We start from the raw sequence: 17,745 nt of genomic DNA on the forward strand, positions 1-17,745 counted from the left end.
TAAGTGCTACATATAGGTTGATATTTTTTTGCCCAGATTAAAAAAAAATGTTCACATTTAATTGTATGTATGTTTTCAGAGTGGGTAGAAATGTTTCCATGTCCAAAGGTTGTTCCATGTTCAAAGTCACCGTCAGCAAGACACATAAAAGATTCCCATCCCATGACTAGGACAGCCTTGTTTATTGATTGTGAGTGAGCTGGTTATTCAGCTATCACCTCTCTGATTAAACCTTTCTCTTCCCTGATCTGAACTGAGATTCTGAAACCAGACTTCTTTGCCCGCTGGTTCCCTATTGTCTTCTGTCGATAAGGGGGTTAGAGGCAGACTGGGGGACTGGAGGAGGGGGACAGGATGGTTACATCCTGTTCCTTTGAGTGTCACACAGCAATGCATTTCATCAGGGCAAGGACAGTGGTTCCAGCAGCTGTAGTTGGTGCCAGTTTAAAGCTTTTTCCACTCCCAGTAAAAGCCTCATTGAGCCTTCTCAGAAACACGAGCACCAGATCTCAGAGCTCTGTGTCCTAGACCTGTGGGACCCTCTTTTGAGACAGAAAAGAAGATATGCATAACCTCCCTGTTAAAAAATGTCACAGATATATTCCAGCTAGGTTAGAACAGATATGTGCTTAACCAATCCATATTAAGAAAGAAACTGCTACCTTACCCCATCACGATGATTGGGACATATTGACTTGGGCCAGTGACTTTACTGAAGGAAACAAAAACCAAACAGAATAATATTTGTACAGGCTTTCATGATCACACTGAAAATAATGTTTGACCAATAAATACAAAAAGGCTCATGGTACCTTAAAAATAAATCTTCCTGGTACTCTGGCCACCAAAGGATTAAGTGTGAAAGTAGAACTTTTGACTCAGCCTCAATGAAATGAAAAGAAACTGTAGATCACAAGACCCACGATGATTTAATGAGAAGCCTTAAGAGACAGTAGCCTGATGGGAAAACTAGTTTGAGAATTTAAGATACTACACAGGTCATCCAACTCCTCAGAAAACTAAGGGATAAGGGAGTAGAGGATATTTACATTCTGTTTACCTTAAGTGCACAAAGCAGACAGAACAGGTGGAAAAAGACTTTATTCTCATTTTATTTTTATTTTTTTAAATTTTTTTAATTAAAAAATTTTTTTGCAGAGATTCTCTGCCTTTATTTATTTATTTATTTATTTATTTATTTATTTACTTTTATTATGTTCAGTTAGCCAGCATCATTTTTGATGTAGTGTTCTCATTTAAACACACTCAGGTGCCACCTTGGGTTAAGATGGTATGAAGGAGGAATCCACTTCTTGTGATAGTTAGAAATCCTTCTTGGGCTGTTTAATTAAAAGTTCCCAAAAGGAAAACAGAAGAATGAGAACCAACAGGAAAGAAATAGAAAGCAAGTAATAAAATGATAGACCAGGTGCTAACATATCAATACTTACCTTAAATTTAAATTGTTGAAATATGCCTATTAAAAGACAGAAAATGACAGAGTGGATAAAAGAGCACAATATGACTAGATACTGCTGACAAGAAATTCCCTTCAAAGTCAATGATTAGGTAAGTTGAAAGAAAAAGAATGGAAAAAAATATACCATACCAACAATAAGTTTTTTTTTTTTTAAGATTTATTTATTCATTTGAGGGGGGGAGGGGCAGAGGGTGAGGGAGGGAGAGAATTCTCAAGCAAACTCCCCACTGAGTGCAGAGCTGGACGTGGGGCTTGATCCTATGACCCTGAGATCATGACCTGAGCTGAAATTAAGAGTAGGACGCTCAACTGACTGAGCCACCCGGGCGGCCCCAACATTAACTTTTTAAAAAGCAGGAGTGGCTATATTAATATCTGATTAAGGTAGACTTAAGAGCAAAGAAAATATCTACAGACAGACACAATATAATGTTAAAAACATCAATCCACCTAGAAGATTTAATGATCCGAAATGTATACACGCCAAACAACAGAGCCTCAAAGTAGAAGAAGCAAAAATTAATACAGCTAAAAAAAGTTCTCTTTTAATCTTCCAGGAAATTAACTCTCAAAAAGAAGTATGCAAAGACATGAAAAATTAGGAAATGTTGTGTTATTCATTTAAGTGTGGAATTTGTTGTAAGAAAAGGGATTTGTTAAATGAACTGTACTAATCTGATTCATCCCTATAAAAAATCACTTAGGCTTCTCTCTGAGTCAGAAAATTTCAAAACTGTCTACTTTTCTTCCCTGTGGGCCGAAGGAGTAAAACAAATAGTGGGTCTGGCAGATTTCAATCTAAGCTCAGTTTGAAGCCTGGATTCTCTTATTTATAGAACATAGAAGGAACTTTAGTGAAACCTTAACTATAATGATCTCTGCAGGGTGTAATAATATGATTTCAAAGTCTCTTCTACTATGTATATTTTAGAAATTGCTACATTCCACAGTTTTAGCTTAAAAAGTCAAAGTTAACTTTAGAATTTCTTTTTAAATTTGCAAACATAATCATACCTCTTTGTTGTTTTCAGACTTGAATAGCAATCAGTGTAGGTGTAAAATTCTAGTCATAATGTTCTTTATACATCATCCTACTGTCTCTTAGCATTTGTTGCTTAGAGAAAAATTATGAGTCCTGCTCATTTGAATTCTTTTGAAGGAATCAAGGTGGGTTTTTTTCCTGTTTGTTTAGCAGTAGGAATCTTTTTAAAATTAATTAATTAATTAATTTTTCAAGTTTTTATTTGAATTCCAGTTACTTAACATACAGTGTAATATTAGTTTCAGGTGTAGAATTTTGTGATCCATCACTTACATACAACACCCAGTGCTCATTACATCATGTGCCCTCCTTAATACCCATCACCCATTTACCCCATCCCCTACCACCTCCCCTCCAGCAACTCTCAGTTTGTTCCCTATAGTTAAGAGTCTGTTTTCTGGTTTGCCTCTCTCTTCTCTCTTTTCCTCTGTGTTCATCTGTTTTGTTTCTTAAATTCCACATGTGAGTGAAATCATATGGTATTTTTCTTTCTCTAACTGACTTATTCACTTAGCATAATATGCTCTAGTTCCATCCACATCACTGCAAATGGCAAGATTTCATTCTTTTTTTATGGCAGAGTAATATTCCATCATATATAATTATATACATCATATACATATCACCTCTTCTTTATCCATTCATCAGTCGATCAGTTAGTGGACATTTGGGCCCTTTCCATAACTTAGCTATTGTTGATAATGCTGATATAAACATTAGGGTGCATGTATCCCTTCGAATCAGTATTTTTGTATCCTTTGGGTAAATACCTAGTAGTGCAATTGCTGGAGTGTAGGGTAGTTGTATTTTTAACTTATTGAGTAAACTCCATACTGTTTTCCAGAGTGGCTGCACCAGTTTGCAAGGAATATTTTTATTTAAATTAAAAAAATTTTCACCTGCTGGGATGCCTGGGTGGCTCAGTCGGTTAAGAGTCTGCCTTCAGCTTAGGTCATGATCCCAGGGTCCTGGGATTGAGTCCCGCATCGGGCTCCCTGCTCAGTGGGGAGCCTGCTTCCCCCTCTGCCTGCCACTCCCCCTACTTGTGTTCCCTCTCTCTCTGACAAATAAATAAATTTTTTTAAAAAAATTTTCAACTGCTGATAAATTACTGAACACTACATCTGAAACTAATGATGTACTATATATTGGCTAACTGAATTTAAATAAAAAATTTTTTTTTCACCTGGGAACTTCCTTGGTCTCACTTCATGAATTTTTTTCTTGCCCCTGTTGGGCTTTCAACTTCCAATTACAGATTTCTTTTCAGATCTAGAAAGTGTTTTTCTTTTTAAAATTGAGGTATAATTGAATTACAACATTATATTAGTTTCAGGTGTACAACATAATTATTCAGTATTTGTATTTTTGCAAAATTATCACCACAGTAAGTCTGGTTAACATCTGTCACCTACATAGTTACAGAATTTTTTGTGTGTGATGAGAACTTTTCAGATCTCTTAGCAACTTCTAAATATGCAATATGGTTTTCTTCAGTTGCCATACTGTACTGAAAGTATTTTCTTAAATATACATTTTTATCCTCATTTATGACCCACTGTTCCATGTTATACTTCAAAAACATCTCTTATTTGTATATTACTTATTGGATTTCTAGGACTTTCCCTCTAATATATTTCTGAGCTCTTCAAAATGTCGATATTCATTTTACATTTGGGAGTATTTCTGAAGTAAATCTTTTCTGTTATTGATTTTTCACATCGTCAAATCTGCCTTGTATTGCTTCTGGTATGGAAACTGCTAAATTTTTCTTTCTTTCATCACTGTCCTGTCCTATATCGCCCTGTTTCTAAGATTATTCTTGTTTAATGGCGGCCATGTCCTCTCAAATCATTTAGGGGGCTTCCTACACTTCCATGAGCTCCGAAGCCAGGTCTATGACAGGAGGCTGAGGGCAAGTGCAAGGTGTGGGCCATCTGGGTGAAGAGGGGGCAGGCCTCAAGTCAGAAAAAGCCAAGGGAATCAGGGTGGGGTGGGGGTAGGGACAGGTTGTAGAAAAAACATGTATGTTGGGTACAGTACTGAGCATTTACCATAGGGACCCCCAGTTCATCCCCACAATAGCCCTAAAAGTGAGGCATTATTATCCCAACCTGTCCCTCCATGTACCTACACTGAACTGGATGGGAATGGAGAGCTGGCCTCAGGAGAGCAAGATGGCCCTCTAGTCCCCTGACAATAGTGACACCTTACTTTTGCTCACACCAAAGTATTATTCTCACTAAAATTTTGCGAGGTTGGCTGAAAAGGTAATTGTCATTATCCCCAGAGAACAGGAAACTGGAATTCAGAGAAGGCTGACACTCAAACCCTGTCTCTGGATTCCTGTGTTGTCCCTGACGTCTGGAGTCAAGACAGCCAGTGACAAAAACAGAGCGACAGCCTCAGCACCTCCCAGGAATGACTTCATATCCTGTTATGCAACTTTCTGGAGCCTCTAGGTTAGAGTGTCCCAGGCACACCAGCGGCAGTTGGGGCTGGCGCACACAAAGGATGAGGAAGGCCAGGCTCCAGGAGCTTCTCTGGATGCTCTTCATCTCAGGTAAGGTGAGGAAGAGGCATGAGCAGGTGAGGCCTCTGCCCAGAACCTTGGGGATCCCACCATGAGAAAAGCTTCCCTTCTCTTTGGAAGCTCCAGGGGATGTGGCCACCCAGCATAGAGCCAACCAGTAGACTTGTTAGACTGTGTTTCTCTACCTAAACTTCACAGAATCAGGAGACTATATAGGCCCTGAGAACAGAAGTAAAAGGGGTGAATTAGGGAAACAGGATATCTGTGCATTTTGATGTTGGCAAAGATAAGCACAAGTCTAGGTGGGAAAATGCTAGAGTAAATCTAAACTTGATATGATCCGAAATAATTTTGCTTGAGTTTGAAGTTTTGTTTTCTTATATTCCATCATGGTGCTTTTCACGTGACTTCTATTAACCCCCAAAGACATAAGTCATTCAACAAGTATTTCCCAGGGGCCTACTATGGGCCAGGAAGTCTGTTATTGCTGAGGAATAGCAGAACAGAAGTGAAGAGAAGGGGCTTGGTGCCCCTTTTCCTGGGGGCTGTGACTGTAGACCGACGTGTCTGCTGGTGTTGGAGGGTGTTGTTGCCCTGACTTGGTGGGTCTGCCCCATTGCCACACCCTCACTTCTCTTGTTGTACAGCTCACACTTGGATTAAAGATGGAAGCATTTGGGGCTTTGGCTCTTCCTCCTCCTAATCCTTATGAATAAATTGGGAAAATAACAAGTGAAAAGAAGGGTTTGCCTTGGAAAGACATGAAGATTACAGAGAAAAGGTACTTTCCAGGAACACAAGGTTGAGCAAGGTTACAGACACTCGCCTTGCAGAGCCTGCACACACATAGCACTTTGAGTCTGCTTGGAGCTGGGACGATAACCCAGATGGGCAGATAGGAGCTTGGTTCTCATTCGCTTGTGTTGTATTCATGTTTTTCCAAAGCAGAACTGGGAGAATATGGAGGGTTGATGCTTGTGTACTTATGTGCGAGAAAGCCAGTGGTATATATTTTATTGTGTCCTGTGGGGGTGGTTTGGGGTAACCTAAAAACTCCCTCTAGCTCCTGTATCCTAAGGAACAGAATCATTAGGTACCTATTCAGGCGTGGGCTGGGACTGCTCTCATCTCAACCAGATAACTGCCTTGGGCAACATAGCTCCCAGGTTTTAGAGTTGAGTTCGGGGTCAAACTATCCAGGCTTGAATCCTGACTCTACCACTTTCTATTGTGGAACTTTGGGCAAATCACTTAATAACCTCTGGTTTATTAAATAACCTTTCTGTGCCTCAATTTCCCTATCTCTGAAATAAGAATAATGGCAGCATCAACCTTAGAAGTTATGGAGCTTAAATGATAAAGTTAGGAAGATTAAATGAGCTAGTACTTTTAAACACTTAGCAATACAAAGTATTTGGAATTCTTTTCTTGCAGTCATGCAAGGAATGATGCACACATAGCACTTCAGCGCTGAGTTCTTGCTGTTTCCTTTCACAAGAGTTAGGCAAGTTTGTGCAGAACTCATACTCCTGTAACTCCCACTCTCTTCATCCACTTGGGCTGCTATCATAAAATAGCATAGACAGAGTGGCTTATAAGCAATAGGTACTTATTTTACACAGTTCTAGAGAGTAGATATTCAAGATCATGCTGCCATTTTGGTTGGGTTTTTGTGAAGGCCCTCTTCCAGGTTGTGGACTATGGACTTCTCACTCTGTCCTCCCAGGGTGGAGGCGGTGAGGGAGCTCTCTGGATCCCTTTTATAAGGGCACCAATCCCTTTCGTGGGATCAATCATGACTTAATCATCTCCCAAAGTCTTCACCTCTTAACACCATCACCTTGGGGATTTGGATTTCAACATAAGAATTTTGCAGGGGGACACACACATTCTGACCATAGCATCTACCTTGCCCAGGGACTTGGCAAATAATTTATCTATAATCTTTACATTAATGTTACAGAGGGTAGAGAGAAGAGGTGTTTATCTTCCTCAGAGCTCAGCACGGTGCCTGGCCACAGTAGGCTCTCAGCCACCAGTTGATGAATGAGTGAATGAATGGGTGAGCCAAACTTGGCTTAAGACAGCCCCCAGTCTTGGCTCCCTTGTTTCTTGGAGAGGAATTCCTGCCCAGAATTCAGAGGACTTTCCAAGAAGCTTGTTTTCTAGGTTTCCTTAGAAACTGCAATCTGGTCCCAGAACTGGCCTGGTTTCTGGGCTGTGATGATAGCCCAGGGACTCCATTAAAGGGGCAGCTGTTGGCATTTTTCAATGGGCATTCTCAGAACTACTGCCCAGGGATTAAATTGTGTGTGTGTATGTGTGTGTGTGTGTGTGTGTGCGTGCGTGTGCAGTAGTATTAATAATAGCAGTAGTAGTTGTAGGTAGCGGTAGCCTGATCCACAGTTTGACCTGACATTACTGTCCAGCCCATTATTTGGTGTTCCATGGAAGAAAGTAACCCAGGCTTGAGTGGATAGATCCTGTGGATAAGTTATAGAGCTCTGTTGTGTCCAGCCAAAAACACATCTTATTTCCACTCAAGTTGGCCTTCCCCTTGGCAAAGCTCCTTTGGACCAGACCAGAATTGATCTCTTTCCCCTACTCTTTCCCCTAGCTGTTTGGAGGAATCACTGCCTGCTACTATCATGTCTTCACATCCACTCATCACCCTGTATGTCCTTCTCTATAATCTTCCCTTCCATAATACCCCTGTCACTCATGGTCTTGGTACATGTCCCATGTTCTGCCTCCATTCAGGCAATTTTTTTCCTCTCAAAAACAATCACTTATGAAAGTTTGCACAAAGCATGTGTGGTCTAGCTCTTGGAGTAAAAGAAAAATTACTCACAGTAAAAAGATCTGGGATCTAGTGCTGGCTTGCAGGGAAGGTTGCATGTTCTCTGGAGGCCTTGAGGACCTCATCTGAAAAATGAGAGTTTGAATAAGAAAAAGAGGTTGTTTCTCTCTTTTTTTCCAAAGAGAAGAAAACTATTCCTCACAGAGTCTAACTCTGATTCCCTGCTTACAGAACTCCAAGCTGCAACCGAACCACATGAAGAAAAGTATGTCTTAGCAGCAGGAGAGACCCTGAATGTACAATGTCCCTTCTCCATCCGGAAGTATGCCAATAGCCGGAAAGCTTGGCAGAGGCTGATGGATAGAGGGGAGCCCCTGACACTGGTTTTCACAGAGAGTGTTTCAGGGAATCCCAGTCAAGTTCGGATGGGCAGGTACTTCTTAGAAGACATCCCCAGTGAGGCCATGCTGAACGTCCAAATGACCAATCTTCAAGTGGAGGATTCAGGACTGTATCGGTGTGTGATCTACCACCCTCCCAAGGACCCTGACATCCTGTCCCCCCTTGTCCGCCTGGTGGTGATTAAGGGTAAGTGACCTGGAGGGGGGTAAGAGGATGGGGAAAGCCAGCCCAGGTGGTGGTATGGGTGGTGGTGGTAGCACCCGCAGGGCTGTGGCTCAGGATTTCTAGCAAACTGACCTCTCCCAGAAGCTCCTTGTCTTTCATTTGAGGTCCTTGAGAGGCATTTGGTCCAAAAGTAAGAAGGGGCTTCTGTGTATGGGATTCCTTTTAGGGTAGCAGAGCTTAATTTGGGGTACTATTGTAGGAAGTAGGGTACAGTGAAAGATGAGTGGTAGACTTGGATAATTTAGTCTCATACTTTAGGTTTCCAAATGGAAGTCATTTCTTTGGGAAGCCTTTGTGATCAACTATTCCCTCCCCCCCCCAGTACATTTGATGGCCTTCCTGTGTGCTTCCAAAGCAGTGCTTCTCAGACTTTACTGGGGGCACAAACCGCCTGGGGATTTTATTTCAAAAGCAGCCTCTGATACAATAGGTCTAGGGTGGGACCTAGATTCAGCATTTCTTTCTTTCTTTTTTTTTTTTTAAGATTTTATTTATTTATTTGAAAGAGAGAGAGAGAGAGAGTTCACAAGTAGGCAGACAGGCAGGCAGAGGGAGAGGGAGAAGCAGGCTCCCTGCTGAGCACAGAGCCCGATGTGGGGCTCGATCCCAGGACCCTGGGATCATGACCTGAGCCGAAGGCAGATGCTTAACCATCTGAGCCACCCAGGCATCCCGTAGATTCAGCATTTCTGATCTGCTTGCAGGTGATGCTGCTGCTGAGGCTGGTCCATGGCTCCCATTTTGGATAGCAAATCTCCAGAGCTCACTTTGTGTCCCCCTCATAGATGATGCTGTCCCATTGGGTAGTAGTGGCCAGCTTACTTACCTGCCTCCAATGCTCATCTGTGAGTACCCTGAGGAAAGGGCCTGTGCCTTTCTCATGTCTGTATCCCTAGAAACTAATGTAGTGCCTGGGACAAAGTAGGACCTCAGTAGATGTCAACTGGAGAAATTAAGGAAGGAGAGGAAAGGGAGGAAGGTTCAAGTTTCTAGCACCTGGGGAATCCTAAGCCTAAGGAAGACAAGGCTCATATGCAATATATTAATAAAAGACAATTTGAAAAGCAATATGCTACAGGTTCATGTGAGGGTGAGGCAGAGAATGGTACAAGGTAAAGTAATCAGGGAATTATTCTTGAAGAGGTGGAAGCATATGGATTAGTGAAGAATAGCAGGCGAGTGCATTTCCAGTGATAGGAATCACTTGAAAATTCCATTTCCCCCTTCCCCCCCTTCCTCCCTCCTTCCCTCTCTCTCTTCCCTTTTCTGCTTTCCTTCCTTCTTTCTTTTTTCCTGCCTCTGACCCAGGCTGATCTCACACTAATTCTTTAATCTTAGCAAAAGAAAAACTTGCTTCACGAATGGCCATGTTCATTTCCTTCCTCAGTTTCATTTACCCTGCCACCTCTCCATCCATCCAACTTTCCTTCCTTCCATCCAAACACCCTTCCTTCCTGCCTCCCTGCCTTCCTTCTATCCATCCTTCCACCTGTCTATCCACCCACTCACTTCCCAAAACTTCATTCATTAACTTAACCATCCATTTATCCAATGTGCTTTCTTGCAGATCCTTTAGGCACCACTGTCTCAGACAAGAATCCTACTCAGAACTTGGCTCAGATTTCCACCCTTCCTCCTACCACCACCAAGGCCCAGAGCACACTCCTTAACAGCCCCAAGACTGTGACCCAACTCCTACCCAAATCAACTGCTGACATCTCCTCTCCTGGCTTGGGAGTCAACATCACAAATGCGACGGATGTCACGAGCTATGGTTTCAGGTCTCTGGGCCTCCTGGTTTGATTCTGAGTCCATATGCTTGAGATGTGGGAAGTGATGAATGGGGGAAAGGGGAGGGCAGGAGCAGACTTGAGTCAACTAAGTCTGGTGAAACTTTCCTGGGGAAGAAGGGAGTGGTACTAGAGTGGGAGGAAGCTGTTGGTGAGGCTCCCCCTCTCCCTGGTTCACCCTGTTTCCTTGCATCCTGTAGGAGTAAGAAGAAGGAAAGGGTGTCTTTGCTTAATTCCAGTGGGTCTCAGCCAACCTCACCAGCCTAATGGTATAGTGGAGTGAGGGTCCCTGGATTCTAATGCCAGCCAGATTGGCTAGCTGTGTGACTTTGGGTGAATCATGAACGCTCTGTGACTTGTTTCCTTGTCTATAAGGAGGCTAGCAAATGCAGAGCTGGAAATAATAATCTAGCCCAACGGCTCTCCTCTCAGCGGCTGCTGTGTGTTAGGATTACCTGGAGTGTTTGCTTTTGCTTTGGTTTGTGTTTCATACCGATGCATGTGCCCTCCTGTAGACCAATAGATCAGGATTTCTGGAGATGGGGCTGGTCTCAGCATTTTTTTATGAGATCTTCAGAAGATTTCTTAATGTGCAGGCAAAGCTAAGACCCATTAACTTTGCATGCATACCCCTCTTTACGGTTTATTATTAAATGTTGATTTATCTCTGAATGTGTTTATCATTAAATGTTGAATTAACAGAGATATATTCATCCATATTCCCACTAATCTAACATGTCTGATTGCCACATTCTCTTTCTAGTTTTTATTCATGTTCATACATATTTAATATAGCAGTAATTCTAATTATAAACATTGCCATTATTTTTCTATGCTAAGACTATTCTTTGATGTTGCTACCTAGACTTCATGATTATAATTTCAACAAATGCATCCTTTTCTATCACTGAAAAAGCCATGACTTACATCTTACTTGCCTGTCTTTAGACACTGAGATTGTTTTAATTTTTTACAGTATTGATAACTTTGAGATGAACATTTTTGCAGATGTCTTTTTTTCTTTTAAATTATTGATTCAAAGGAAATTCCCTTAAGAGAATGGGAACATTTATATTGCTCTGTATACATATTGCCAAATGGCTCTTCAAAGGTTGGAAACAATTTGTGTTGTGATCCGTAATGTATAAGTGAAGCAGTTGTCACTGCAGGGATCCTTTGCGTACAAGGATTTAGTATTTGGAAAATATTCCTGCTAAATTGGACATGAACTATCACGTGCTTTCATTTCTGTCTTGCTGTGGCCTAGAAGCTCCAGGAGGATAGAGGCAGTGACTATCCACTCAGCCCCCCCGCCCCACAGCTGTTATATTGTTGGCCCCAGTGCCTGGTACATAGTAGGTGCTTATTAAATCTTTGTGGACTAAATAAATGATCTAGTGAGAATCAACACTTTTTTTAAGTTACTCTGATTTTCCAGCATGTAAATCGAGAGTACCCACTTTGGCCCACAGTGCTCCTAGAGGTTGCATATTTTCTATTAACTTTATTTATTAACTAATATGAACTATTCTATCAGTCAGAATCCAGCCGAGGAAGCAGAAGCCACTGAGCTGTTTGAAAAAGAGATGTTTTGTACAGGGAGCTATTTGCCTAGGTAATGGAGGAAGTGAGCTTCCATTCTGGGGATGGATGGGGTTGGCCACCTTAGAGGAAGCCACCACCTCACTGTCTTAGGGTGGGTTCCCTAGAAGCAGGCAGTGGGAAAAGTCTTGTACAATGTAGGAAGTGATCCCAGGTAAATCCATCCAGGAAGTGAGACCAGGAGAGAAGGAAGCTTAGTAAGGATGTCATCACCAAGCTGAGTCCCACAGGGGGAACTTTGGGATTCAGTCCTGCAGGGGATTTCTGGGGGACCCACAGACTTGTCTATATCAGAGGCTGGGGGAGCTGGATATTTATACTCCGAATTTCCAAGTCCTCTGTTGGGGGTGGCCCAGCGGCACATGAATTCCCAGGCACTGGGGTAGGGGCGGTGGTCTGGCCGCCTGTGTGCAGCCTCAGAAAGGGGTGCATGTTGGCCCTCGAGAGTGGACACACTCCTGGAGCTCCGCGCATGAAAATGTGAAAGGGCTGGGAGGACAAGGGAGACTTGAAGGTCAAGTTAGCCCAGCTGAGCTGGGACCTTGGAGCCATGGGCTGAACCCGAGCCGCGGAGGGCGCTACTGTAACCGCGAGCGGCCAGGAGCTGTCAGGGCTCAACTTGACCAGCTGCTGGTTCACGTAGCTCCAGGTGATGGGGGAGAAGGAAGACAGGGAGGACGGGGCCGCGGGCCTGGGGGAGACTTCAGCGTAAACGGGCCTCGGCGGCTTTTTATTGTCATTCTGTCAATTCTCCTTCTGCGAGCTTGCACATTTGCTTTTAAGTTTTGTATGGGCAAACGTGTTGATTTTTAAATTATTACTTTGCTTTATTCCTTAATGTGCTTGATTCTATTTCCTGGTGATGTCTCTAGTTCCCCTCCCCCCCATTTTATTTAAATCTTTAGTCCATCTTGAGGGGGTATATTTTGCTAAATGGTATAAATTGTACAAAAGATGACTTTTTCTTCATATTACGATCCAGATACCACAAGATTATTTATTAAACAATCCTTGCCTACCTCCTGGGCTGCCTGATTTCTTAGATGCTAAATTCATACATAACATTAAGTCAATATCTGGACTTCTCTTTGTTTCACTGCCATCTATTTCTCTTTTCACCCTGTGTCTTATCATGCAGATTAGTTGTGCTGTAATCTGTTTCCATATCACTGAGTCTAGACAGACCATGCTTTCTCACTCATGGGTATCTCTTTCTTATGGTATCCACTGATGCTTTCTCAGGACTTTTAGAATCATTGAGCTAAAATCTGTAATAATTCATGATGGGATTGGGGCAAGGATTGGATTCTTCTGTTTATAGATGGGGAAACCGAGGCCAGAGCAGTGAGGTGGCCCTCCCAGGAAGTAGGCCTTCCTGCTGGGACTAGAAACCAGGCTTCCTTGCTGGGCCTTCTCTCTCTGCTGCATCCCGGTGAGGAAGAGGAGCCCAGGCAGCCTGCCCTTTCTCCTGGGTGCCTCTTCTGCACATGGGCTCTATGCTTTTTACTAGATATATTTCCGGTCAGTAGTTTTAGGCAGTGGGGCACACTAAAGGCCAGGGACAGGTGCTAGAAGGACCTAAGCAGATAAGAGAAGGGGCATGAAGGACTTCTGTAAACACTCAGGTGTGAGGAGTGCCAGTGCTAACAGCAGCTTCCATCTCTTCTTTCCCCCAGGGTTCCCGTGATCAACATCGTCATTCTCGTGCTGTGTGGACTCCTGAGCAAGAGCCTGGTCTTCACTGTCTTGCTTGCCATCACGCAGAGGTCATTTGGACCTTAGGCCAGTGAAGCCATAGCATGACCTCTGACCTCCAGCCACATCCCTCTGGCAGTTGTTCTGGGGGAGGAGTGTGAGGGGGAAAGGAAGGAGGGGCAATGACGTGAGATGAATCTGTAACACAGATTCTTTCTAAGGCTCATGTCCCACCTTCTCGGCCCTGCCAGCTCCCCTCATTTACACCAGTGACCGTGGGTGTGTGTTTTGCCCCCTCAGAAGAGAAATACAGCTGCAAACATGCCCATTCCACCCGTGGCTCGGGGTTTGCCTTAAATAAAGACAGAGTCCAATGCTCTTCACTGTTGCTGTCTTATGGAGGTTGTGAGGTACCGAGGACACCCCCGCTAATTCTGCCCTTGTTCTTGCCCTGGGCCATGATGGTTTAGCCTGATCTGGACAGAGCTCTTACTACACAAGCATCCTGTTCTCCCTGCTCCTAGGCCTTTCTCTCCTCTAGAATCAGATGTTTGGGTTTCTCTCTTCATCTGTGGCCCTCTCCTGCATTCCCAGAGAAGGGGTTTGAAATCCACGGAATGAGGAGAAGACAAGACGCCATGGTGAGAATACCATATTTGGGGAAGAGAAACCAAGTTAACCAAAAGGTTGTATCCTGGGAAAATCCTGGATGAGATGAGATCCAAGGCATAGGACTGATAGAGAATCTCATTTGTCAATCGTGTGCATTACCAGGGGTACATCTTACCCTTGGGTCCTCAGAACATACCCATGTAGGCCAAGAAGTATGCAGCTAGAAACATACCTCAACAGAATAAAGGCCTTATATAAAAACCCTGGAGCTAACATCATCCTCAATGGGGGAAAACTGAGAGCTTTTCCCTTAAGGTCAGGAACAAGACAAGGATGTCCACTCTCCCCACATTTATTCAACTTCGTACTGGAAGTCCTAGCTGCAGAAATCAGACAACAAAAAGAAATAAAAGGCATCCAAGTTGGTAAGGAAAAAGTCAAACTTTCACTATGTGTAGATGACATTACACTCTATATAGAAAACCCTAAAGACTCCACCAAAAACCTGCTAGAACTGATAAATGAATTCAGTAAAGTCCCAGAATACAAAATCAATGTACAGAAATCCATTGCATTCTTATACACTAATAAAGAAGCAGTAGAAAGAGAAATTAAGAAAACAATCCCATTTACAATTGCACCAAAAATAATAAAGTCCCTAGGAATAAACTTAACCTAAGGGGTGAAAAACCTATACTCTAGAAACTATAAAACATTGATGAAAGAAATTGCAGAAGACACAAAGAAATGGAAAGACATTCCATGCTCATGGACTGGGAGAACAAATACTGTTAAAATTCCTGTATTACCCAAAGCAATCTTCAGATTTCATGTAATCCCTACCAAAATACCAACAGCATTTTTCATAGAACCAGAACAAACAATCCTAAAATTTGTATGGAACCACAAAAAGACCCTGAATAGCCAAAGCAATCTTGAAAGAGAAAAACAAAACTGGACACATCACAACTTTGAACTTCAAGTTATATTACAAAGCTGTAGTAATCAAAACTGTATGGTATTGGCACAAAAATAGACACATAGATCAATGGAAAAAAACAGAAAGCCCAGAAATAAACCTACAATTATATGGTCAATTAATCTTTGAAAAAGGAGGCAAGAATATGCAATGGGAAAAAGACAGTCCCTTCAACAAATGGTGTTGGGAAAACTGGACAGTAACATACAAAAGAATGAAACTGGACCACTTTCTTATACCATACACAAAAATAAATTCAAAATTGATTAAGGACCTAAATGTGAGGCCTGAAACCACAAAAATCTTAGAAGAGAGCACAGGCAGTAATCTCCCTGACTTTGTCCATACCAACATCTTTCTAGATATGTCTCCTGATGCAAGAGAAATAAAAGCAAAAGTACACTATTGGGGCTACATCAAAATAAAAATCTGCACAACGAAGGAAATAACCAAAAAAACTAAAAGGCAATCTACTGAATGCCATATTTGCAAATGACATATCTGATAAAGGATTAGTATCCAAGATATATAAATAACTTATTCAACTAAAGACGAAAAAACCCACAAATAATCCAATTAAAAAATGGGCAGAGGACGTGAACAGATATTTCTCCAAAGAAGACATGCAGATGGCCAACAGAGACATGAAAAGATACTCAACATCACTCATCATCAGGGAAACACAAATCAAACCAAAATGAGATATCACCTGACACCTGTCAAGATGACTAAAATAAAAAACTGAAGAAGCAGCAGGTGTTGGTGAGGATGTGGAGAAAAAGGAGCTCTGTGCACTCTTGGTGGGAATGAAAACTGTTGTAGCCACTGTGGAAAACAGTATGGAGGTTCCTCAAAAAATTAAAAATAGAACTATCCTAAGATCCAGGAATCACACTACTGGGTATTTACCCAAAGAATATAAAAACACTAATTTGAAAGGATACATGCACTCCTATGTTTATTATAGCATTATTTACAATAGCCAAACTATGGGAGCAGCCCAAATGTCCACTGATAGATGAATGGATAAAGAAGATGTGGTATATATATATATATATATATAATATTACTCAGCCATAAAAAAGAATGAAATCTTGCCATTTGCAACAACATGGATGGAGCTAGAAAGTATAATGCTAAGTGGAATAAGCTAGCCAGAGAAAGACAAATACCATATGATTTTACTCATATGTGGAATTTAAGAAACAAATGAGCTAAGAAAACAAAAAAGAGAGTCAAACCAAGGGACAGACTCTTAACTATAGAGAACAAACTGATGGTTACCAGAGGGGAGGTAGATGGGGGTTGGGGGAAATAGGTGATGGGGATTAAGTGCCTCTTGTGATGAGCACATAGTATATGGAACTGTTGAATCACTATATTTTACACCTGGAACTAATATAACACTGTATGTTATCTACACTGGAATTAAAATAAAATAAAATGTTAAGTGAAGAAAAAAAAAAAAGGAAATATGTGCCTAAAATGAGACCACATGGGTAATAAGTCACTACTTACTAGCAGGAACTAAAACTAGAGTTCCTTTGCTGAAGACTAGGTGCTTCAAAGCCATATAGAATGGAATAAGGAGGAGTTCTGTCAATGTCTAAATGCCTCTTCTCCTTGTATCACACAAGAAGCAGGGATGGTGGCCCACAAATGGGACCTTTTCCCTTTAGAGCAGAAGAGGTAGAAAATACCAACTTAAATCTTTGGAGTTTGCAAGACAGGGTGGGCCTGAACACCATGGGTGAGCAAGGGAGCTACAGGGCAGTTATAGGGCAGAGAGAAGGAAGACAGAGTGATAACCGAACGTGCACATAGGGACAGCCTGCAGAAGTCTAACTGGTGAGGGGTGCCTGGGTGGCTCAGTCAGTTAAGCAGCCAACTCTGGGTTTTGGCTGGGGTCATGATCTCAGGGTCGTGAGATCGAGCCCCATGTGGGGCTCCACACTCAGGGTGGAGTCTGCTTGACATTCTCTCTCTCTTTCTGCCCCTTCCCCCGCTCTCTCTTTCTAAAATAAATAAATAAGTACATACATATTTTAAAAAAAGACATCTAACTGGTGAAACCAAGAGGCAACGCACAGCAGAGGACACAGCTGAGGTCATAGCAGAAACAGTCAAAGGGTCTGATCACCTGTTAGAATTCTGCACCCAATTCCTGTGTGTGTGTATGTTTTGGGAGGGGGTGGTTTTCCCACACCAACAAGCAATTCTTGGACACCAGCTGGGTGTCCTGTAATTTAACTCAATTCTGATACTATCTACCCAAAAATAACATCAGATTCCACAGATTGAGGGCTCAGTTCCATAAGACTCCCCCTCCCCGTCTTTAGATGCCATTGGAGAGCACTTTTGCTTCTGACCCATCTACTATAGAAGTTACCAGTGATCCCCTCCTTGGGTTCCATTAATTTGTTAGAGCAACTTGCAGAACTCAGATATATTTTACTTACTAGTTTACTGGCCTTTTATAAAAGAATATTAAAGGATATGAATCAACAGCCAGATGAATAAATACATAAGGTGAGGTCCTGAACAAAAGGATTTCTGTCCCCATGGAGTTTGGAGCCCAACACAGT

General features: G+C 42.1%; 1 protein-coding gene across 1 annotated transcript; it reads left to right on the forward strand.

Moving 5' to 3' along the window:
• The first annotated feature begins 5,026 nt into the window (after positions 1–5,026).
• On the forward strand, positions 5,027–13,876 carry TREM1 (triggering receptor expressed on myeloid cells 1). Its single transcript, XM_032410215.1, has 4 exons — positions 5,027–5,085; positions 8,087–8,443; positions 10,050–10,263; positions 13,551–13,876. Exons 1-4 carry the CDS (start codon positions 5,037–5,039, stop codon positions 13,654–13,656), a joined length of 726 nt encoding a protein of 241 aa, XP_032266106.1. The 5' UTR covers positions 5,027–5,036; the 3' UTR covers positions 13,657–13,876.
• Positions 13,877–17,745: the final 3,869 nt, after the last annotated feature.

This window comes from Phoca vitulina, unplaced genomic scaffold (genome assembly GCF_004348235.1).
Source record: "Phoca vitulina isolate PV1807 unplaced genomic scaffold, GSC_HSeal_1.0 scaffold11, whole genome shotgun sequence".
Classification (NCBI taxonomy): domain Eukaryota; kingdom Metazoa; phylum Chordata; class Mammalia; order Carnivora; family Phocidae; genus Phoca; species Phoca vitulina.